Genomic DNA, 24,944 nt, shown 5'->3' with positions numbered 1-24,944 from the left:
CCAGGAACAACCAGGCTGAGTCGGGCTGAGTATGCTAAACTAGAGAGAGAATCGCTGGCAAGGGGGCTACAACTACAACAAGATGAACATATTTGACCGTGATTTAATTGTAATACACGTTTCAAAATGATGCCGAAGTAACAACATACTGATACTGGTTAGTAAAAACCATGAATTAATGCTTTGACAAGTCTGCAGACAGACGGCAGGCGAAAAATCCTTTTAAAATGCGTGTTTTCTAAATGGAGCTTGGCTAAGCTAACGTTGTATATGCTCCGACCGTCCACACTCACAACAACGGCCTATACAGACATAAATAAATCAGCGACTGTATTCTCCATGACACAGGCAGTCTGTGGTTTGTACTTGTTTATCTTTTGTCTAGTTTCTGAACAGATATGAGGAGCTGTGAGCTCTGAGTGCTAAGAGCTAACGGCTGTGTTGTTTTTCTGGGGCTCTCATTGAAGATGACGTCACGGCTCCGCCTACACTGCGTTACTATAGTAACTTCCCCAGTTCCTAAACTGTAATGGAAGCGCAGCATTAAAGTGAGCCGGGCCTAATAAGGCCTAACCAAACCGAGCGAGGCCGAGCGAGGCCTGCAGTGGAAACGCGCCATAACGGCCGGTCCACACAGCGGCGTGCGTTGACGCTTGCCGGCGGGCGTGTCTGACACTCGACCAACAACCAATCACATGAATCTCCCGCCCCTGACACACAAGCAGCGGTTTGATTGGCTAGAGCTTGTACTGGCATATGATTCGATTGGCTGACGCTTCTACCGAGGCGTCAAAAGTTGAACATTGCTCAACTTTTGCAGCGAGACGATCTTCTTCTTCTTCTTCTTCTTCTTCTTCTTCTTCTTCTTCTTCTTCTTCTTCTTTCGGCTGGCGTTTGGATTCTGCGGAGGAGTAGTCTAGAGCGGAGGCTAGCTCGTGAGGATGCTGAGATCGGCTGAGGCTGTCTCTGTATGTTCAGGCTCTTCTTATTCTCTTCTTATGCGCTTCTTCTGCTATTATTTTCTTTCTTATGTTGTCTTCTCGGCTTCTTTCGTCTTATCTTTTCTTCTTCTTCTTCTTCTTCTTCTTCTTCTTCTTCTTCTTCTTCTTCTTCTTCTTCTTCTTCTTCTTCTTCTAAAATGTACCCTGCCCGCGAGATATTGGACAAAGAAACTCGGCTAGTAGTGTCAACTAAATCGGTGGTTCTCAACTGGTCAGGCCTCGGGACCCACTTTTTACTTGGTCAATACATCGCGACCCAACATTTTGAAGCACTCAAATCTATTCAACAAAAAATCGTGCTGTAATATATATGTTTTTCAGCATACAATAATACAAGTGAAGTACAGGGTGGAATACTTACTTCCGGGTGTACAATTCTCCGTTATCCAATGAGAATGGACGCTCACATTGCCTTTAAGGGCAGCCGACACAAACGAATGCCGTGCTTCCATGAGCGTCATTACCAGTAGAAATACATTGCTTTTAAAATCGTGCTGTGCAACACGAAAAAAAGGGGGAAATCGTGTTGGTGAACATGAAATGCCATGAGACTGGGTTGCACTATCTGCTAACGTTAGCTTTAGCCTTCGTTTTCTAATAGTTTTTTTCATAGGCTATAAACAGAGGTGGTATAAGTATAGATATTGTACTTGAGTAATAGAAGCACTCAGATATTTTACTAGAGTAAAAGTAGAAGTACTCATATCTTGTACTTGAGTAAAAGTAGATGTACTCAGGTCTTGTACTTGAGTAAAAGTAGAAGCACACAGATATTGTACTAGAGTAAAAGTAGAAGTACTCAGATCTTGTACTTGAGTAAAAGTAGAAGTACTCAGATCTTGTACTTGAGTAAAAGTAGAAGTACCAGAGTGTAGGAATACTCTGTTACAGTAAAAGTCCTGCATTCAAAATGTTCCTCAAGTGAAAGTAGGAAAGTATTCTCATCAAAATATAGTGAAAGTAGCGACAGTAAAAGTAGTCATTGTGCAGATTGGTCCATTTCAGAATAATATATATGATATGTTTTATAATGATTGATCATGAAAGTGTTCTCAAAGCTGGTGAAGGTGCAGCTAGTTTGAATGACTTTGTATACTGCAGGGTAGCTGGTGGATTTACTCCAGGTGGAACTAAAGTCTGATTCAACACTTGATTAGATTTCACATCATTCATCCAGATCTGTAGAGTAACTAAAGGGATGAAATACATGTCGTGGAGGAAAAGTACACCATGTACCTCCATAGGCGGAGTTTGACATTTGCGCTTGGGGGGGGGGCAAACCTTTTTTACTGACGTCAGTACACAGTCCCAACTATTGCGTGGGGAGCTACGGATACAGTAGCAATAAAGCCTGCGCTCACCGCACTGAGTATGACTTTTCCACATACGAACACAACTCATGCGCACCGTACACACACACTCATGTTGGGTCTCTCCCCCCTACAACAGTGCATTACATAACTGTAAAACGTATCATAACTGTGCACATCTTATACTTATTTGATAACTACTATATCCCGTGGTTACTTGAACACGCTACAATATTATTAACCAGTGTCCTACCTTATTAAAATATTGATATACGAAATATTTGTATTGGAACAGTTTTAGACGTAGTAATGCTGTAACATATTTCAGCCACTAGGGGGGCAATGCCCCCCCGCAAAATCCGCCTATGTGTACCTCTGAACTGTAGTGGAGGAAAAGTACACCATATACCTCTGAACTGTAGTGGAGGAAAAGTACACCATGTACCTCTGAACTGTAGAGGAGTAGAAGAACAAAGTAGCAAAACATTGAAGTATCTCAAAATTGTACCCAAGTATAGTAGCCTACTTGTTGAGTTGATTAACTTAGTTACTTTACACCACTGGCTATACAGATAGAAAGACTAAGCCTTGAACAGAGGCATGGAAATACATTTTCAAAATGCTCAGCAGTGCTGCCAAAATTATAAACTGACTGCTACACAATTAAAATAAATGCTTTTATATATTTCTATTAGATTTGACTCTTTGGCGTTTCTGTTATTATTAACGGCTGCTTTAGTTGCTCTGACTGCTAACATCCTGTTATTCCTCATTTCAAAGCCGATATTCTGTGGGGTCGGGGGATCGGATCCTTGTCACCTTTTTCATACCTGATGAGTTTGCATCCCTGATTATGTAGAGATAATACACATTTAAGTTATTGTGAGAATACATTACGTAAGTATTTTTGAGTTATTAAGATATTATTTGACATAAAAGTCAGTATTTCCAGATATTATGTTATTAGAAACTAAGTCCGTTTTTTGACATTTAAGTCTTTATATTATAAAACTAAGTCATTACGAGGAGACATTATCTCATTATTTTTGAGATATTAAGTCACACTAAGTCTATATGTTGAGATGAACACAGTATTTTGAGGTTTTATGTAAGCATTTTGAGACACTAAGTCATTTAGGTGAGATATAAAGTCAGTATTTTGGGATAAATGTCAGTAATTTGAGATAAAAGTCAGTATTTTGTGATAATAAGTAACTTTTAGAGATAATAATTCACTAGTGAGACTGCGAGCCCCACTAGCTCCACTAGAAAAGAAAAGGGGTTGAACTGAATTCCCTCCCTCATACTGAGTGCTGTCTGCCCCCCCCCCCCCCCCCCCCCCCCCCATCGGGTAGATAAAGAGTCTCTCCAGAGCCTCTCGTCTCACTGACTGAGTCTCTGTTCCTGAACAGCAGCTTCTCCTCAACGCTCTGTGAACAGGTAGGTCATATCTTCGGGGGTTTACCTCCAGTTTCAAGTCTCTCTCATCATGTGCTCAGCAGCTACAGTGTAGATATGGAGATGAGAAACTGAGTCTCAAATGCAAGAGGAACCAATGAGGTGTTTTTGACTTCTTATGTCAGACAGCAGAACAATGTGAGCGAAGAAAAGAAAGATATTTAGGATCAAAAATGATGTTATTTAAAAGAAAACCTGCCTTTCAAGAAGCATATTCAGTAGCCTCAGATAGGATCTTTGACCCGCCAAGACACAACTTACATTTAAGTTAACTAAAACGTTCTTTTCTTTGTGCTCGACAAAAGTGAAATAGTGAGAATATCTCCAGGTGGAGAAACTAGACTTGAGCTCCGCCGCCGCCATGATAGTCTTGTTAGTAAACAACACAAACACGCCCACAGCGCGTCTCCGCATGTGACACAGGAAGTATTTAAGTACATTTACTCAAGTACTGTACTTAAGTACAGTTCTCATCTCTGTTTGCCTGGCTGTTGACTATATAAAAAAACTAACGGAGTAACGCACCATGTAGTAACGGTAACTGAGTTACTGAATTCAAAAAGTAACGCGTTAGAGTACTGGTTACTGCCAAAAATGACGGCGTTACAGTAACTTTGTAACGCGTTAGTCCCAACACTGGAAATAAGTGACGGTACGCATTTCAGATTACGCACATAACCTGTTATGTGCACCCCTATATAGGCCATAAGGTGAACCCTGTTATCGTTTCAACCCGCTCCACAGAAGTGAAACTACACAATCTTTAGTTCATAAAAAAGAACGAGTCATGCTTATCCACCAAAAAAAATATCGTCGCTAAAATTCCTGCCAATTCTTCTAGGCACGTAATTATTGGCTGAACTAGTCCCTTCGAAGCGTAATAATATCTTGGTCCAAAGTCGTGCCACGGTTCGTCACGTGATCGTGCTACACCAATTGGGTAGCTGCATATTGTCAACAGAAGTGAAAGATGGCGGCCGCCATGGTTACGCTAAACCAGACCAAATGGATTCTAAACAGTGCTGTATGCTTGTTTTATGTCATGTTTTGTCATATGTCTTAATACATCACTAAGTCCGAGGTATTTGCGTTATATACGCGGTATTTGTGAGAGGTTTTACTATCTGGGAACAGAGTTGACCATCGAATCAACATTGACTAGCAGCGTTTATCAGCCAACTCCAGCTACAAACAATTTCCCCACGGGGATTAATAAAGTATATCAAACTCATATTTATCAAACTATCATTCCTGGACTGCCATGTTCACATCGCTAGGTTCATTGGGATTATTCCATTAGACTGAGGACTTTTTGTCTGTGTTGTTACCCTGTACACGTTAAATGCACTCTTAAAATAAACATGACTTGATTTCTGGGTCCAAGAAGAAGGTTAACTTGTTACGTTAAGTAATTTAGATCAATAAAATGCAGTACTTCCAGGCTGAAGACTTTTCTTTTTGTTGCTGCTTTTAATTGAACTATTCATATCTTAGACTGCACTGTAACTTTTATCCATGTATTTTTTCTTTTAATGTTTATTTTATTAGCTTTTCTTTTGAATGACTGATTTTAAATGCCATTTTCTTAATGTCTTTAATTTTTTGTAAAACACTTTGAATTGCCTTGTGTTGAAAAGTGCTATATAAATAAACTTGCCTTGCCTTACTTATACCAATGTCCATTGATTCATTTATTTACTCATTCATCCCTCCACAAATGAAAACAACACTGATGAACCATAAAAACGAGATTTATTACAAATATAAAAGGTATGACATAGAAAACAGTAGAAGGACATGTAATGTAGTATAATTGATTGGTGTCAGGCTGGGCGGAGCGGCTGATTGGTGCTGTGATTGCCTCAGCTGGTTAAAAGAGTCCTGCTGATTATACTCTGTTCTAGTACCAAAAACAAACGTATCTATGAGTGATGTGTGAGCGCGTCGGCCAGGCACTAAAACCAAAAGAACAGAAAAGAGCTTAAGAAAGATGGAAAGAAGGCTCTTTTATTCCTATTCCTCACTGTCAGTGTCAGGGCAGTCATCGTTCTCTTCCTCTGTTTCTTTTTTATTTGCACAATTTGAGCAACGACATAAGTCTGTGCAACAGAGTCCTGCAGAGAAGCATGAACATCTGCCTTTCTCACAGGCAGACTCTTTGCAGCTGCAGTGTATCACATGCAACACACTGTCAGGGGCAGGATTTCTTGTCATCCAGGTGACGTGTAAGTTCCCATCCTCTATTTCCCAACCATATCCAGCAGGTGATGGAGCATTCATTTCTCTTTTGAGACTGGACCTCATTATTGCTGCCTGGTAATTTGCCCTTTTGCAGTGCTGATGGAGGGCATCATGAGTAGGGGGAATGCTTAATTCTGGCAAGGCCGATGATGCCATACAGAAAGCCTTGTACCTAGCATCATTTACATGTTCGGCTGCTGGCTGATCATACAGGTGACATACATACCGGCAAAGAAGTGCAAATGTTGATTGCTCCAAGTCAAAGTTAGTACCTAAACTTCTGAAAGCCTTAAGGTAGTCATCTTTCTCACATGCAACAGCAAATGACTTTCTTTTGCCTTTGCCATAGAAAGCGCTTGTGGAGTCACACCCAGAGAACGTGTGAATTCCAATCAAGGCTGAACACACACTGGTTCCGAGAGCTGATGACACCATGGCAATGTCAATGATCCGTGTCCTGTTGCCAGTCCCTGTGAACACATATAAGCTGCATGGCAAATCTGCCTGCAGACTTACAGCAATGACTGCCACATCAGTGTCCGAGCTCTTGATGATGACAGCTTTGTGCTCCTGTGCAGCATGTTGGGCATGTAAAAACACCCGTGTGTCACATTCCTCATGATCACACTGCAGGTCTTCAACAACATCAACAGACTGTACACCCTCCATGACAGTTACACAGTGGCATTGATTTTGATGGGCAATGTACAAGCTGAGGTTTTTACCCACTGTTGTGAGGTCTGCATGTGTCCATGCCACATAAAGGAATTCGGCCAGTGCTTCCTTATTTTTTCCGTCAGAGAGAAACTTCTTCCACTGGGTTGGAGTTCTCTGATCTGGGCTGAAGATTGTTATTAGTTGTGACCCTGCATCAGCTCTACGGGACCGTTCTAGGCTTTTGATGCTGATGGGTGGATACCGGTCAGTGACAAAATCAATGCGTGTACACTTGTGATGCAAAGCAAGTTGGAGTATGCTCTGCAGTATGGTCTCTGCAAGCTCTCCAAATGTTGCTGGTCTGGATGGCATGGCCTGCATGACTGCCATGCCATCAAAAAGAATGGCACCACCTATTGGAACTTTGTCAACCAAGCACTCTCCACCTTTGCTCTGCAATAGATCCATGAGAGCTGATTTGTTTGTTTTGGCAAGTGAACCATCAGCACTTGCTAATGGATATGACACAGTTCCCAAGGAATATGACAGAATTTCCCTCATTTCAATTTTCCTGCTCTGGCCAAGGATGAGGAGCCTGGAAAATAACTTCTTGTCAGCACGCAAAATCACTTCCTTGCCTGCTGCAGATTTTTTGGGGGGCTTTTTCTGATCACTGAGAGTCTTGAGTTTTTGTGATATTATGGGGGCAAATATGTCAACTGTTTTGGATAACAGTCTCTGCTCCATAAACTCCTTTACAGCATTTTCACCCTTTTCTGAGGCAACAAGCAAATCCTTTGTGATTTCTCCTGTTGCTACTCTTCCAGAGCTAAGACACACAATGCCGTCTTGGTGTACATCAAAAGGGTTGAGCATGGAATCAATAGTGTCCAAGATTCTACTCACAGCCTTTGCATCAGCAGAGATGCGTGTCTTGTCCAGGTCTTTTCTTGTCCGTAGCTCAGGAGATATCCCTGCCATTGATTCACACTGTCTTGCTATCGCGGCTCTTTCATGCTGTGACAGTATCCAGCGATACACTGCAGACCGATTTTGTGTGATCCCTGTCCAGCCACCTTTGGTCTTGGCATCTCTGTTAAGCGTTTGCTCAATAGCCTGGTCGCAAGCAATGGAGGCAAATCCATGAACACTTTGTCGCTGGACAGTCCACTGGCCTTTCACATTCATGTCACTGTGGCAAGAGGGATGTGTGACAGGCAGATTCATCATTTCCAGCCAGTATGCAGGTAAATATCGAGCGTAATTTACTCTATCGTAGGCAAAAAACCATGGCATCATTAACCGGACGGTTGACAGGTGAAGCTGCCAGTTTGATTCTCGCGTTGCTCTCACAAACAGGAGGAGTAGCTGCATCATGTCAATGTATGAGCTCCAGAAAGCAAATGTTGCATTCTCTGTACTCCTCCTCTGCACAAAGTCTGCATATTTCGAGCACATATTATCAAACCTCTGATCTGCACTCAAAACATCCATCAATCTGTCTGGAAAGGCACATTCCATCTCAGTGATGACATCCATGCACGCAGCTCTCTCTTGGGGTGGCAAGGAGTCCATGAAGGTGATAAACCGGATGCGCTGCAGACTCTCATATAGAAGTTTATGAGCCCTCATGCTGCGATTGTAGTGATGGCCATTGAGTACCCCATTGATGGATCCTGGGGCAACAACTTCAGATTCAATGAGGATATCTTGCAGTCCTGCATCTCCGAACCTTTTGCCTAGAATACTCAGGTAGGACATGCATGTATGGAATTCACCTAGTCTAATCACTAGACGCTTTGTAAACTCAACATCCTTCCAGCGTATTTGCTGTGCTTTGGCATATATAGCCTGGTCAAACACTAAAACTATATGATCCAGTTCTAGCTGGTCAGCAATCTGGACACTTCGCTTCAGGATAGTGTTGACTGTTGACATCTCTGTTGGTGAGGCTTCAATGACTGGAAGATAATACAATGCGGACTTCTGCAGAGTGTTTTCATCCTGAAGCAGTGTATGGAACCCTGTCCAGCTTGGGATTGTACAACTATTCGTACATGTGGACTTCACAAAAGCATATGCCATTTCAGCTTGTACAGCAAAGTGGGTGTCCATTCTGCATGTCGCTGACTGCACTGGTTGACACAAGTTCTGTGGCCCTTGCCTTTTGGACTGATGGTAAGGTTGTATAGGCATTGGGGGGGGGGCTATGAATGAGGTAACTCCCTTTCTCAGTGGCTGTCTGATTGCTGTGGACATAGGCTCGCCGGGCACACTCTGGAGCATAATTCCATTTGTATGGTGAGTAGTTCCACGACCCGATAGTGTCTCCTCACCAAAGTCAATGTTATCCCACACAAGTGTTGTGGGTGTCCGCTTTGAGAATCCCTTCGGTATTTTGTCTCTGCCTTCTACTAGTGTCAGTTGGGCAAGGCTAGTGTCTAGACTCAAAACTGTGTCCCATGATGCACAATGTCCCAGTCTGTTAAGCAGTGATACAATGCGTGATGATCCAGTTAAATGTCGAACAGTTAAACCTAAAGCCAAGGACTTGGGTGTCTGCTTGCGGCCCTTGGAAGCAAGGTACACAATGTCTTGACAAACAGACAACACTTTCAAATGTACGTCATCATCAATGTTGACATAATGATCCAGTGTTGGCTCCTCAGTGGAACCTATAATCCAGCTGAGCAGATTGTATAGTCCAATGGGGACAACAGTTTGAGATTCAGTGACATTTACATTTTCAGAAGTGGGAGGCCATGGGCATGACATGCCAGGAGTGTCACTAAGCAGTCTTTTCAAAAACAACGCTGCTGTATACAGTGTCCTTGTGTCCTCATGTGTTGTTTGGCACTTTGTTCTCCCTGTTTCATTGTCGCTGTCTGTCTGGCTCAATTCACTGGACTGTGTTGTTTCCGTACCGGATGGATCTGGTAGCATGTCCACGAGTGCATCCTTTGACAGAGTCTCAGCAAAAACCAGTTCGCAGACGTTGCGCTTGGTGGGCATGTGAAACGCTAGCTGAGGGAAATCTTGAGCCAGCCTCTTCTTCAACAGATCCTGTCTGTAACACAACAAACAGTGACAATTACGAGTCACAGGAGTACCATCAAAAGCAGAGTGGTGGAGGTGATACAAGACATTACAGACTAGAACCTATCTGCCATACAGCACATTTAACACCAAAGAAGCCAAATAAAGGCCCACATCATCACAAACAACACTACACACTACACATCATGGGGGTTTCTCCAAACAGGCCTGTCATACACATTTTGTTTAAAGCTGGCCTTGCACATGATAAATAATAAGACTTGTATTACATTGCAGTTACCTGTAGTTTGAAGCATCAACACCTTCGTTTGCTTTCACCATGTCAATGAAGGCCTTCCTCAGCTGGCCCATTCTAAGCACCTCATTGTTGACAAGCAGCCTCTGGCGGATGATCCTCTCACAGAACAGCTTGTAACTGGCATCAAACATTGCCTCATCCCTACAACACATGAATGAGAAGTAAATAAATGGATAAATGAATAAGTGTTGTGATTGTGTGCACATATAACAGAAGGAAATTGGATGTTTACTTATAATGTTAAGTATGTGTATGTGTATATATATATATAGCCATCGCCGACACACACCTGGACTTCAGTCTGGTGGTAGTGCAAATAGGTAAAGCAATCCAAGGAGAAATAACTTACTGTTCTGTCTCTGGTTTGTCAGGTCTCAGCAAAAACATGGTGTACTGACTGTAACAGCTTTTGTGGTACCGCACCTCCAGAGCCACACAGTCTTTGTCTTTTATATGTAAAAGAACACTTTGGTCATCTTTCTTCTCAGCAGCTTTCTGCAATTTGCCTAAACGGAAAAAAAGGACAACTCAATGAGTTTGTTGACGTATCTCTCACACATAATTGTACCTTTCAGTTATTCAACCACAGAGAATGTGTGTGTGTGTGTGTGTGTGGGTGTGTGTGTGTGGGTGTGTGTGTGTGTGTGTGTGTGTGTGTGTGTGTGTGTGTGTGTGTGTGTGTGTGGTGTGTGTGTAGTGTGTGTGTGGTGTGTGGGTGGGGGAGGGGGTTTGCTTACCTGCTTTTAATGTTTCAGCCTTACACAGTTGATCCCTTTGTCGCTTGCCTGCTTTGATGATCATTTTCTCCTTCATCTTGCATATAATGCACAGGGCAGGAAGGATGGGGCCAGAGCCTGCGATTGGCAGGCCTGACCTTGATCGTAGCTTCTCTGTTTGGCTTCGGTACGTGCTGCGAGACGTCGATGGGATGGGCTCGACCTCAAGGTCCTCCCTAACGTCTTGATCTCCCTCACGTGCGAGCCGTCTTTCCACCTTCGTCATGGCCTTTGTGTCGGTAAACCTTATGTAGCATGTGTGGTGGAAGCCAGCGTCCTCAGGAATATCTTCGAACTCGAAATCAAGACAGTGCTTGTGGTTTTCAGCCACCACGTTCCGAGAGTCTCCCTTCAAGCCGAGCGACCGTTGTAAGCTTGTCCTGTACGTATTCCATCTTGTATTGGTAAAACAATCAACCTTTTCGTGCTTCACAGACGTAATATGCATGTAACATATATGTGTTGACAATTTTGACTTTTTGAGACTTTCTGGTGCGTTTTCCTCGTCTCCGCTACTCGATGAAACCATGGCGGCCGCCATCTTTCACTTCTGTTGACAATATGCAGCTACCCAATTGGTGTAGCACGATCACGTGATGAACCGTGGCACGACTTTGGACCAAGATATTATTACGCTTCGAAGGGAATAGTTCAGCCAATAATTACGTGCCTAGAAGAATTGGCAGGAATTTTAGCGACGAATTTTTTTTTGGTGGATAAGCATGAATCGTTCTTTTTTATGAACTAAAGATTGTGTAGTTTCACTTCTGTGGAGCGGGATTTCTTTTCTAAAGGACTTTTCGAGGTTCACCTTGCGGCCTAATACTACAGCAAAAGTATTCTCCGTCGGGACTTCCTGCAACAACACCACGCCGTTATCAAAGATGTTCTATTGAGAAGACGATAACTACGTGACAAAAGTTTTCAAAACCGTGGCTACTGAAATCAATCTGACTAACTGCTGTCTGTGCAATTGAATTTACTCCGCGCGAGTTGGCAGACTTTATTTTTGCTTACTTTAACATCATTTTTCATGGTGGAGCTAAGCCATTTCTTGGTATGGGTGTAGCCTACCCCAGCCATACCCTGGCGCTGCCACTGGTGGCACGTATGGGGCGGGCCATTCTGCACATGCGTTAAATGCGTTAAATATTTTAACGCAATTAATTCAAAAAATTAATTACCGCCGTTAACGCGATAATTTTGACAGCACTAATTTAGACACAATGCACTTCTACACAAAGACAGACAGATTTAACATCAGCAAGATACCATCATTTCTATAAAAAAGATAATGAATTGGGTTAGCTGTCGTGAGTTCATTCAGTGAAGGAGCGTTCTCATACTGTTAGCCAAGCGGCAAACTGTGGGGTAGAGCCGGGAAGCCAATACGGAAGTGCCACACACTGCAGTTCATATATTGGCCGATAGGCGATGGCTGCAGAAAGGAGCAATTTCCATAGACCCCCATGTTAAAATGCCCAACTTTACAGCAGAAAAAAACATGTTTCTACCCCTGGCTCCATACATTTTATTAGCGATATAGTTAAATTCCACCTTCATGATTATGGATCTGTGAGTGAATTGTTTTCTAACGCGACCCTTTTATTTATATTAGGTCTTAAAGTTTGTGCATAGATTAGGGCGTGGTCACATTGAGTGACGGCTCTGTCAAGTGCCTGCCGCTGTTAGCTTCTTGTCTCTCTGCTAGCTGCTCCGTGAAGCTAGCTACAGGGACTCTGCCGGCTCAGCTCATCCAGGAAACACAACTTGAAGCCGGCCGTGGTTGTTTGTTCTTCATGCTTATATATCGGACTATTGTGACTCGCTCTGCGGTTAAAACAGACGGTGCATGAATGCGGTTTTGCGGTAAGTGAAATTCGAGTGCTTTATTTATGTGTTAATGATTTTAATCAGCTACGTAATGAATGGTAAGGCTTGGGTTAGCATGTAAGTGAGTGGTAGCTACATCGGTGCTAACGATTGTAATCGTAGCCTCCAAGTTAAAATCATAGACTGTATATAAAGGTTAAAACGAAATAGACAAGTGTTAAGTGGGATAATACTGTTGAACAAACGGCTTCTGTTTGAGGTTGATAAAATAAGGTTACATCCTTGTAACTTAGAGATATTGTATTATGTAGGTAGAACTGTATGCATCTAAGGTTAATTTAAATTGGCTACGCTCAAGTATGTAGACAAGCTAATGTCGAAGTAGTGTATGTGAAATCAACCTCACAATAAGATGTGTATATTACAATTATTAATGTCATATTTCAAGATGATTACTTAGATATTACAATATGGTTGGTTGAGCTGGAGTTCATTATTGAGCTTACACGTTAACGTCACAGTCATCTGAAGAACGAACCCAAACCTTGTTGTTTTTATTAATTGTATTACCAAATGGGTATGAAATAAACAGTAAGCATTGGTAACACAACTTCCAAAGTTACAGTAAAATACAAAGGACCCTGACAATACACAATCCAACATGTTCAACAGAAGAGAATCAGTTATATTGTTTGTACACATGGTACTTTACATATATATATATATTAGGGGTGTAACGGTTCACAAACATTTCGGTTCGGTACGTACCTCGGTTTTTTGGTCAGCAGAATTTTTTTTCACAAAACATATATATATATTTTTTTATTATTATTATTAAACTGTGAATAATGTATTCACTCAAATAAATACAAAATATAATAAAATAAACATTAAGGTGCAGCATTTCGATGAACTGAAATAATCTGTATTTGAACTTTACTGTACTAGTACTCACAAAACATAAACTATTAGTTTTGGGTTTTTAATTATTATTAAACTGTGAATATTCACTCAAATAAATACAACATATAATAAAATGAACATTAAGGTGCAGCATGTCGATGAACTGAAATAATCTGTATTTGAACTGTACTAGCACCTAAGCAGCCAGTTTGACATTAGGACTTGCTTGTCATTGTATTTTCATGTTGTTTAAAGAAAAATTAACTTGTCCACATTGCTGCCGAAAGGGCAGATCTGCTGGCACTACCAATGTCTCCTGCTGTGGAGAACACCCTCTCTAGGGACAGAGGTAGCAGATACAGCCAGGTAGCGCTTTGCTAACATGGCAACATAAGGATATTTGGCGTTTGTAATAGCTTTGGCTCGGTCTGAACTTTCTGCGAGTGATGGAGGCTTAAATGCTAGTGGGAGTTGGGTTTGCACTTCAGTCATTTTTTCTTTTGGTACCGGTGATATTCACGTTCGGGTGATGCCTTTTCAAGAGTGTGCAAGTTTGATGTATTGCCAGCCGCGTAACCAATTTTAGTTGAACAATGCCGACAAACAGCTTTGGTTCGGTCCACCTGTCTTTGTCCGTCATCCTTGTGCGTAACTGCGAAACCAAAATGTTCCCAAACCGGAGACTTCAATGATGCTGGAGGATTTTCGAGCTCAACTGTATCTGCGTTCGCCATTTCGACAGTTCCTCAAATTACTGACTACATTTGAACGCATCCCTCTGACCAGCTCTCATAGTATGCCTCTCATCCAATGAAATGACTTAATCGCTCTATGACGCGTTGAACCCAATGTGAGCAAATTACTCTGAATGCTGCGAGGCAGCACCTGAGATTACTTCCAAAAAGTTATTCACGTTCTCAATTTTTTACGTTTAACGTTATATTCGTTCGGTACACTTCGGTACACACCTGTACCGAACCGAAGGGCCCGTACCGAATAATTTCGGTACGGGTACGTGTACCGTTACACCCCTAATATATATATATCTGTTTGTTTAAAGTGTCCAGGTGATGCAGACAGGCTGGACCAGAGAGTGAGAGACAGAACTGGACTCCTCACAGCAGTGAACTTCAGCACAGGTACAAAGACTCTTTTTTATACTGTACAAAGAATCAAGAAAGATATTGGTTTAAATGAATGAAGTATTGACTTGAATACACTGATATACATTCCATTAAACAATACTAAATACTAGATCACCTACACATCAGTGAAGTTGAGGGGTTTTTCCATGCAAAAAGTTACATTTAGATGTTAACAAGCAATACGACTTTGTCAGCTTTCTAATGTAATGTATTGAAGGCAAAGATATTTAACACATAGTGAGAACTGCTACTATTTATCTCTCAATATTGTCTGAAAAAAACGTGGTAAAAGTGATTATTTCAGTGAGACAACAGAGCAAGCTTCTACAGTTGCACTACGTTTTGATAACAGTTCAATATTATTTTGATAACATATATTTCAATGTTGATGAACTTCATACTGTTCATTCATAATCTGTTTGTCTTTGTAGCTCATTGTTGAAATAAAAAAAAAACATTACAATTACAAAATAATGATATCTACAGCCCCTAAACACACAAACACACCGCTTTCATAAATAACACACTTGTTCTGCAATAATATGTTTTATGTTTCCTGTCATTTTTGTTAGGAAAGGACATGCCTGAAAGACACGACATGTTCTCCTGCTCTGAGGGTCAAGAAGAACATCCAAGAGGAACATTAAAAGCTGATGTTATGAGATTTTAAGACCAGTACAGGACATTCACTAAGAAACTACTTTTATTGTAAAAACAGTCAGCTGATCGAATGCAGCTATTTCCACATCTACACTCCATCAACTGATTATTTCTATTTGCCTCACTTTATGAGCTTCACAACATGTACCTTGTTTTGCAACGTCACAAATAAATGGGGCCAATCTCCAGTCAGATGTGAATGTGTAATCTAACATTTTCAGTAAGAATAATGGACAAAAGGAGTGCAAATACAAATACAATTTATTGAAATGTGAACCAAAAGCACATATGGACAGAAGGTGTAAACCTATTAAATGTATAAGTAAACACATTTAGTCAAATAAAGTGACAGACTAGGCTTGTGCAGTTGGTATCAGCTTTGCCCAGCATGGGCTCCTCCATCAGCCCTGGTCCTCCTCGCAGAGGAAAGACCCTCAGTCCTCCTCGCTGAGGAAAGACCCTCAGTCCTCTCCAAACCAACAGACTGGACGTCCATCACACGGAGGTTTCTCCCTGAAGTCTCTGCAGCTCTCTGGACACCACGCTGTCTCAATCCGTCCACACTGAATATGAGAGGGGGGGGAAATGAAAATAATAAATGCTTTAGACAATAAGAAACATAAAGTTGATTGTTGAGTTGCTCAGTTTTTTTAGATTGTCAATACTATTACTGTATAACTAATATCTCAGGTTAAGAGGCACCTTCAAATAAAGATTGGTCTTTAAATACATTTTATCTTTTGAATTGTTTGTCTAAAGTCAAGGATCTATAACTGGTACTTAGTTTTAATGATACAGTCTGGTTATTATGCTGTTTGGAGGAGGCCTCACAGGTAAGAGCGCTAACTAGCTACCATCACATGTACCTTAGCTTGACTTAAATGTATTAAACGTATAGTTAAGTGATATCAAAATATAAATAACTAATGACATGCAAACATATTAATATTTGCTTGATTCCAGTGTTGAATTTAACACAATTGCATACAAACGTTAAGGGGTTTTAAGATTCTGAAGTATTATGCTAAAAACTCAATAACTTAGATTATTATTTATAGTTTCATGTCCGCTTACCTTAGAAACGTAAATGTTAGCTTAGCTTGGTAGCTTCAGCTAGCTCTGGAACTTCCAGCTCGGTGGCAGCAGGTCCCGCCTCGGCTCCGCCTCTTTGCCCTTATTTGGAGAAGGCGGGAGTTGAACTCTAACGTCACTGTCGAGCCGTTAGTGGCCGACTCCGCCTACTAAGGGCTTCACGGCAACTCTGCAGAATCCTATGGGTGACGTCACGGACCCTACGTCCATTTATATATACAGTCTATGACTGTTAGCTGTGGACAGCAGGTACTGAATACACACATGTATTCATTAGTTTATCTTATTGACTGACCACGCTTTGCCCATTCTGTCTGGACTGTTTATATTTATTATATTTTGATGCTAATACTTTTCTACTTTTACTTGAGTAACATTAAAGGTGGGATAGGTAATTTTGGAGAAACCAGCTCGAGTGCGCTAGAATTTGAAAATACACAACCAGAAGAAATCTGCCACTTCCTCACAGAGCCCCTCCTCCAACACACACGAACACGTACATTTCATTTCATTTCATTTTTATTTGTCCCGCTCATGGTACGCAAAACCAAATGTACAATAATTGCCACAAAACATGACTACCAAAACACCATTGACATGACCAATGAGGGCACGAGATAATTGTGTGCCCAGATGGAAGGCTGACAGGCAGGTAGGCCATCCAGTTACTTTAGCCGGGCCGGCTCAGATGATTGGTCGTGCTTTTTACAGCGCCACGGCTTCCACGGATGACATTTTTCTATGGATTTGTTGTCAAAGCACTTCAGATATTCATTGCTATCGGGATGTTAAGAGCATTCCATGGAATATAACAAAAAGTGTATCTCGAGCCGGTTTCTCAAACTCACCTACCCCACCTTTAATGCAGGACTTTTACTGTAACAGAGTATGCATACTCTCTGGTACTTTTACTTTTACTTAAGTACAAGATCTGAGTACTTCTCCCACCTCTGGACAGAAGTTACATAAGCTTCAAAATCATAGGTGCGCTCCGGTACTTCTGAAATGTACACACGGCATCTATTGCACGTCTGTCCGTCCTGGGAGAGGGATCCCTCCTCTGTTGCTCTCCCTGAGGTTTCTCCCATGTTCCCTTTAAACTGTGGGTTTTCTTCGGACGTTTTTCCTTGTACGATGTGAGGGTCTAAGGACAGAGGGTCTAAGGACAGAGGGTGTCGTATTGTCATACTGATATTTTGTACAAACTGTAAAGTCCACTGAGACAAATGTAACATTTGTGATATTGGGCTATATAAATAAACATTGATTGATTGATTGATTGATTGATTGATTGATTGATTGATTGATTGATTGAAATGATCAACACACCCTGCATATAACAGAACATCAAAGAAAACCAAGCCAATATAAAAAATATGTCCTAATAAAAGTACAGCTTTAACCTTAGGGTGTTTTCACTTTCATGTACATTTTAAACACAATATACAACTTCTGTGAGTTAAGGGTATTCTTACCTTACTCCTAGGAGATGAGCAGAGTTCACAAAATAAAGGTTAGGTTTCTCAGAGAGACCGAAGTTCAAAAGAACCCAAATCAGCCAGCTGCCTTAACACAGAGCATTTATACTCTCCCCACCTCTCTTTCTAAGTAACCCGCAATGTCCCTTTAGTTGTCTTTACTTGGAAGGGAGTTGTCATTGTGGTAACACTCAATATTTTTCATAAAAAAACTAAACAAACTATAAGTAATTAGAAGAATCCTCTTCAAAACCAGAAATGGGTCTATTGCTTCCTCTTTAAAATGACCATGAAGATTACATTACATTACATTGCATTTAGCTGACGCTTTTATCCAAAGCGACTTACAATAAGTGCATTCGACCAGGAAGACACAACCTTGAAGAAAACAGAATCATATAAGTACATCAGGTTTCATAGAGCCAAACATTTCAAGTGCTACTTAACTGGCTTTAGATAAGCCAGTCCTTTATTAGTATATAAGTGCTTTGTTAGCAGTTCTATCGCTCGAGGTGGAGTCGAAAGAGATGTGTGTTCTGTATTTACTAAGTGGGAACTGTGAGACCAGATAAGAAAGTTCCTCATGTTCAAGCTTGAATTCCTGTTTCTTGATAAGCAATGACTCGTGATCTTTGTGTGTATTTACACACAAAGATCACGAGTAAACATGGTAAACATGGTTAGCAATAACAAAATGTAGCTTGTTGTAGACTCTCAGCTCGTTAACAAGACCTACTGTGTGACTTTAACTTAGTGTTTGAGTCTGTATCAGTAATACATTTGATCTGGAACAGCTTTCAGAACAACATCTCATGTTCTGTTCAGAAGGTGCTCGATCATGTCGATGAACACCAGGTTCCCTCAGGACATCACCAGGTGACCCAGAGCCATGATGGTCCTCTGCAACAGCCAATCAGGAGGTCAACAACATCGAAACAGACTTAATATGATTGGCTGTGAATAAGGTTCAAGGTTAGTTTATTTGTTCAGCACATTTTAAGACACAGAGGCGATTCAAAGTGCTTCACATTCAACACATAATAATTAAAAACAAAACACACACACAATCAAAAAAAATAGACAATTCACAAAAGCGATAAAATACTGGCTGCAACTAAAAGTGCAACGATCAGGTCAAAGGATCTCAGGATAGGCTGCATTCAAAAGAAAGGTTTTTAACGTTGATTTAAAATAACCCAGTGTTGGGGCGGACCTCAGAGTTTCAGTCGGTTTGTTCCAAGCTTGTGATTAAATAAAACTAAAAGCTGCCTCGTGAATGTCGTTCTGACTCTGGGGACGAGAGTAAACCTCCTGAAGAAGAGAGACCTCTGGCTCTAACAGTTGAAAACAAGGCACGAGCGTTGTTGCTGTTTTTGGTCATTCATTCTGAGAAATAGGAGCGTCGAGCATTTCGTAGTATGAAGTCATAAGTATGGAGACAGTCTTTAAACATCTCAAAATGAACATGGAGATTTGATTGATTTGCATTCCCTCTTTTGAAGCTTCACCACTGTGGCGTTCATCACCAGAGACAGCTGTAGCAGGGGCGAGAGCATCAAATAGATGTCACACCAATTCATCAACAGAGTTTGAAGAGGAAGAGAAGGCCTGAATGAACATTGTGTTCTCTGTGACGCGTCGTTTTGTGATTATGTGTGGTTGCCCTCTTAAGGGAAACACTGATATCGATCTGAAAGAAGATACATGAGTACTCTGAGAGGGCAACGTCTGTGAACCAGGATGTTTGAGATATTAAGACCTTTGGTTATAACCAGATCAAGAGTGTGACAGAATGTATGAGGGGCTCTTTTCACATGCTGGATGGGTCCATAGCTTTCAGGTTAATTTGCTAATTCAATAGCACTGCTGTCCATGGGGTGGTCAGTGTGGATGTTTAAGTCACCGACTACGAGTATGGAGTCAACATCAATGCAGATGAGTGACAATAATTCTGATAAATCATCATGAAATGTTGCTGAATATTTTGGTGGTCTGTAAGAAAAGTAGGACCAGTGCTCGACAACGAGAAATTAACTGAACAGCCAGATATTCAAAGAGGGAAATGATTGCATTGAAATGTTCTTACAAAGAAAACTATTAATAAACAAAGTGACACCTCCACCTCCTTTCCTGTGTGCTCTGTTCTCACCCGGGGCTGTTTCGATGAGAACAGCTGCACGGTGTTTGTCGGTCTAGCCAGGTTTCAGTTAAAAACATAAAGTTAAGGCTGTGGTTGATAATACAATCATTCATTATAAGAGGACTTGCCTGCCAGGTATTAAGAACAGCCAGGCTCAATGAGCTTACTTGAGATGAGTCTGGACTTATGGAAACAGGTAAGAGGTTTGCACAATTTCTTTTAGGGGAGGGCAAGCTGGTGTCCTTTTGTTGTTGAGAACAGGGACAGGGAGTTGGCTTTATGTTTGCTGGCTCCCCTTTATGACCATCAGAATAAAAGCATGAGTAATCAGTTAAACAGTTAAACAGTCTGTGTGAAGCAGCGCTCTGAACAAATGTCTTTGTTGGCCGCTGGGTGGCGCAAGCGAGCAAAATGGGTAGTGTCAGTTGAGGTGAAGAAGAGTGTCCATCAGTTACCTGTGTTGTGTTCAGGTGCGCTGCAGCAGCAGTTTGTCATGTGCACTTGGCGGTGGAGACAGCATGAAGAATATTTGCAAGGGGGCGACTGTGGCTGCGAGGGAGTGCTCTCGTCTTTCAACCAGGAGGTTGTGGGTTCGATCCCAGCCTGTGCAGTCTACATGTCGATGTAACCTTGGGCAAGATACTTGACCCTGAGTTGCTCCCGATGTCATGGCCAATTGTGTGTGTGTGTGTGTGTGTGTGAGTTCCTAGAGTAAGGTACACTGCTCTGTATGAATGGGCGAATGACATATAGTATGTAAAGCGCTTTGAGGGGTATAAATAGTCCATTTACCATTTGCATCTAGGGCACGGGTGCCATGTGGACTGGGGTGAATTCCATCCCGGTCCAGAAGAGATTTAAATGGTCAATGAATACCAAGTTGTGGGCGGAGCCAGTGTTGTAGTCAAGTCACCAAGTCACTCTCGAGTCCCCACTTTCCGAGTCTGAGTCACAAGTCTTCATGTATTAATCTTAGTGGATACATTTGTTGAAATGTAGCTGCTCCTCCCCCAGCTAGTGGGGAACGTTCTCACAACTTTGGCTAAGGTTACCTATTGGTTCTAATAAGGTTTTAAAGAAACGTTTTAATCTGATGTTCAAAGAACCTTTTTAGGATGTTTATTTTTTCAAATAATGTTCCTATAAGGTTTAAGGTTAACTAAGACATAACGTTTTAACGGCAACATTCAGAGGATGTTTTGAGGATGTTATTAAGGCCTGAGATGACAATGGTTTTTTTTAATAAAACGTTCCTTTAATGTGATATGTTAACCAAGGTGGAACGTTTTGCCTGCAACATTCTGAGGATGTGTTTTGGACGTTGTTGGGTAACACATTAAAGATGTTCTTTATAAAACGTTCCCTCAATGTTACATGATAACAAATGAAGAACATTTTCATAGCAACATTCTGAAAATGTTATGTTCTTAAAATTATGTATTGAAGTCAATGAAGAGAGAAAACTTATCTTTCGATCCCGTTTGAATTGTGCCATGAATTACACATATGATGTTTGTCAATCTTAAAAAAATCATTTCCATGTCAAAAAAGTTACAGTTTGTCGTAAACACTGTTGAAATATAAGACTATGAAAAATACGCAACTAGAAAGACTACAAATCCCAGAGTCGCGTAAGTGATGTCACAACTGTTTTCCTCCACTAAATATAAGAGATAGCTAAGATCAGATCACTTGAACAAGATGCCTGTGTGCTTAGTACCAGGTTATTATCATATGGGTCATATGGGTCTTGCTCGTTCTTTCGCTTCCCGTCTGATGAAAGGACCAGTTGTGGCTGGATCAAGTTAGCTACCTAGCTAGTAGCAAGCACGTTAGTTAGCATTACAGTCTTAGCCTTGTCATTTTATTAGCCTTAACATCAAGTAACCCAAAATGTTAAACAGTAAGAGTAGTAGTCATATTTCGTGAACCCTTTGAAGAGTACTGTCACCGGTGTGATCATTCTATAATACACCATTTAAGCCCGGGGGAGAAATGCTAACGCTAACGCTACATTAGCATCGGCGATCTTTTGTACTTCATGCTATCTGCACAAATGGTTGACATTAAATATTAAAAAGACCAGGCAGTTCAGAGAGAATCAAAGGCAGGCAGCTTTGCATGACATTCTTCTGGACGTGTTTCATTGTGGTGATAGTGAGGGTAGTCAAATCCTTTGTTTGGCAAGACTGTAGTGACGACCATCTTGGTGACGTGTGTTGTTGTGAGAGTCTGCGAGACCAGAGATGTTGTTCATTCAGCGTTTCACACAAACAAATGTATTACTTCACAGTTTTACGACTTTTTTTTTTAGTTTTGACTTGCAAAATTATCTTTTAAATTGACAAACATCATATGTGTAATTCGTGGCACAATTAAAACGGGATCAAAAGATAATCTTTCTCTCTCCATTGACTTCAATACATAATTTTTCCGAAATAAGGTCCCATGAAGGTCCACCGGAACGGGAGGGACTTCGCCACTCTATAGTTGCGATTCTGTCTGGACAGAATCGCTGTGCTCACAATCATCATATTTCATTTACCTCACCTTTTATAAACACTACAATGAGACACTTCACTCTCCTGTTTCAAAAACACAAGTTTGCATTGAAATCATTTGGCAGTTATTTTTTTAATTCTTATTCAATGCTGCATGGTTTCCAGAAACACTCCAACTGAATAATCCTAATTCGGATTCAGACTCAAGGTTTGCTTTTTTTGGGGGGGTTTCTGGCGGCTCATCTGAATCCGTTTTTGTCCGGGTTTTTATGCCTCCGGGTCCTCCGGCACCTCCGGGTCCTCCGGCACCTCCGGGTCCTCCGGCTGCTCTGGCTGATCCGGAGCCGGCTCCACCTGCGGCTTCAGCTCCACCTCCACAGGGAAATGGTCACTGATCTTCTTCGCCTGAGAGAAACAGAGAAAACATTTTAGGAACTCAATTTCAATTTGTTGTTCTTCCAACTTGGCATACAGAACATAGTCTCAGTTTAACTTCTAACAGGTGGTTTCTTCGCACAAGAGGTTTTTTTAGACCGTCAACTCAATAGTTTATAAAAATGAAAAAAATCACAAGCATTAATCTAGTAATCAAGTAATCTAGTTCCTGACTGTAGTGACTACTCCTGTCAACTCTCACATCTCTGCACGCCTAATAACTTCATCTGTGCATCTGTTATCAGCTCAATAGAAGGATTTGCATTAGATTGTGTTAAAAGTGTACAACTGACAGAAAACTGCACTCTTTTTGCACCCAGCAAAAGTTTGTGTTAACCCTAAAGACGCTCACAAAATTCTCCAAAACCCTTTAGAAGCACTTAACATGGCACAGTGACACGGACGGACTGTTGTTGTGAAAAGTATTTTTGTTTGGGTTGTTGTGAAAACACAAACACAAAGTGACACGGATGGACAGTTGTTGTGTGAGAACTGTCATACTGCATAATCATGACTGGAGGGTAACATTCACAGGCTGGAGAAGAAGTCCGGAAAAAGGAAAAATGATCGACAGCTTTCTATCGATCGCCCCATGCCCAGTCTATACACATCTCACAAATGCAGGCGTCTGTCGTCCTGTCACCGTCCTCCCGGCTGTCACAGGCCGCAGCCTCGGACTCTGCGGATACACTTCCATGGCTGTCAACAACCAATGCTGGTGCTGTTCCATGATCCAAAGACGGAGAGCCCGGTAGCTGTGGAGGATAGACTATCCAACGTGACCGAATCAGGTGTCGCTACTGCTGTTGGAGCCGTGGAGCCGTGCAATATCATTCCTCCGGCGGAGGCCCCTGCGCACCCGGGTAGTGACTGGGCTCGAACGGGAGCCAGACCCAAGGCCCCAACTTTACTTCCACACCAAATCGGTCCCACTGTGCGGTGCAGCCATCCTGGCCCGAGGTAGTTCGTGGCGGCAGGAACTGCTCGCTGCAGCGGACACCCTGGCCTCGATTGGAGACATCGAACCGTTTGCTGTTCTCCTGATGAGGCTCCTGCTCATCCGTCGGATGCCGCTGTGGTCTCGCCACACCTGGAAGCATCTCCTTCTCATGTTGCCGTCTCCCCTCCATCTCATCCCCCAGCCTCCGGCCCGGAGGATTTGCCAGCCGAGTACAGGGAAAACAAAGCAGGGGACCCCTTTCAGCGCCAAAGTCTTCGTCCTCCCTTTCGCCGCAGATTACTGAAGGTCTCATTCTTCAAGGAACAAACCCCACATCCTTGCCGCAGCAGACCCGGCTGTGACCACCCAGCCTCAGCCGGTAAGAGCTGCTCACGTGTGGATAACTGATGTGACCTGTTCGGATTCTGGTGGAGCCCCGTCTACACTCCCACGGCCGCTCTTCTCCCCCTCAACCTTGATTATCGGCGATTCCATAGCCAGGAATGTGCGGTTTTTTTTAATGCATCAACACACTGCTTCCCCGGTGCAATGACATCCGACATTCAGAAAAAGCTCCAGGATTTACTGCCCACACTCTCGTTATCCATCAAAAGAGTGATAATCCACGTAGGCACAAACGATGCAGCTCGTCAACAGTCTGAGTTGACCAAATCAGATTTTAACCACCTCTTTGACTTCCTAAAGAACCGTGGAATGTCTGTTTTTATTTCGGGTCCGATTCCCACTGTAGGCCGTGGCACCGCTCGCTTCAGCAGACCACTGCACTCCACCTGCACAGCTCAGAACGTCGGGTTTATTGACAATTTTAACCTTTTCTGGAATCGCCGGTCTCTTTTTAACAACGCCGGCGTACATCCAAACAGAGCAGGTTCTCAAATGTTGTCCGCTAATATTCAACACACAGTGCTGTCCTATCCTCGTGCCTGACTATTAACATCAAACCCATCTTCTTCTGGGGTGTCGGGACAGTCTGCTGACCTGGGGATTGGCGCCCCCCT

The 24,944-nt window shown here is 42.0% G+C and overlaps 1 protein-coding gene across 2 annotated transcripts; it reads right to left on the bottom strand.

Annotated features, from left to right (window-relative positions):
• Positions 1-5,609: 5,609 nt before the first annotated feature.
• LOC117554382 lies at positions 5,610-10,477 on the bottom strand. Of its 2 annotated transcripts, XM_034228800.1 has the most exons (3): positions 10,372-10,425; positions 10,005-10,163; positions 5,610-9,734 (listed from the first exon to the last, which is right to left on the bottom strand). In XM_034228800.1, the coding sequence occupies exons 1-3, from the start codon at positions 10,407-10,409 to the stop codon at positions 5,783-5,785; spliced, it is 4,149 nt and encodes a 1,382-aa protein (XP_034084691.1). In that variant the 5' UTR covers positions 10,410-10,425; the 3' UTR covers positions 5,610-5,782. The 2 variants fall into 2 exon arrangements, with proteins under 2 accessions (XP_034084691.1, XP_034084690.1); XM_034228799.1 differs by having other exon boundaries at positions 10,005-10,477.
• Between the last annotated feature and the right edge of the window lie 14,467 nt (positions 10,478-24,944).

This window comes from Gymnodraco acuticeps, unplaced genomic scaffold (genome assembly GCF_902827175.1).
Source record: "Gymnodraco acuticeps unplaced genomic scaffold, fGymAcu1.1, whole genome shotgun sequence".
NCBI lineage: Eukaryota > Metazoa > Chordata > Actinopteri > Perciformes > Bathydraconidae > Gymnodraco > Gymnodraco acuticeps.
Note: the sequence above shows the minus strand (reverse complement) of the source record. Positions and strands in the feature narration are given on the sequence as shown.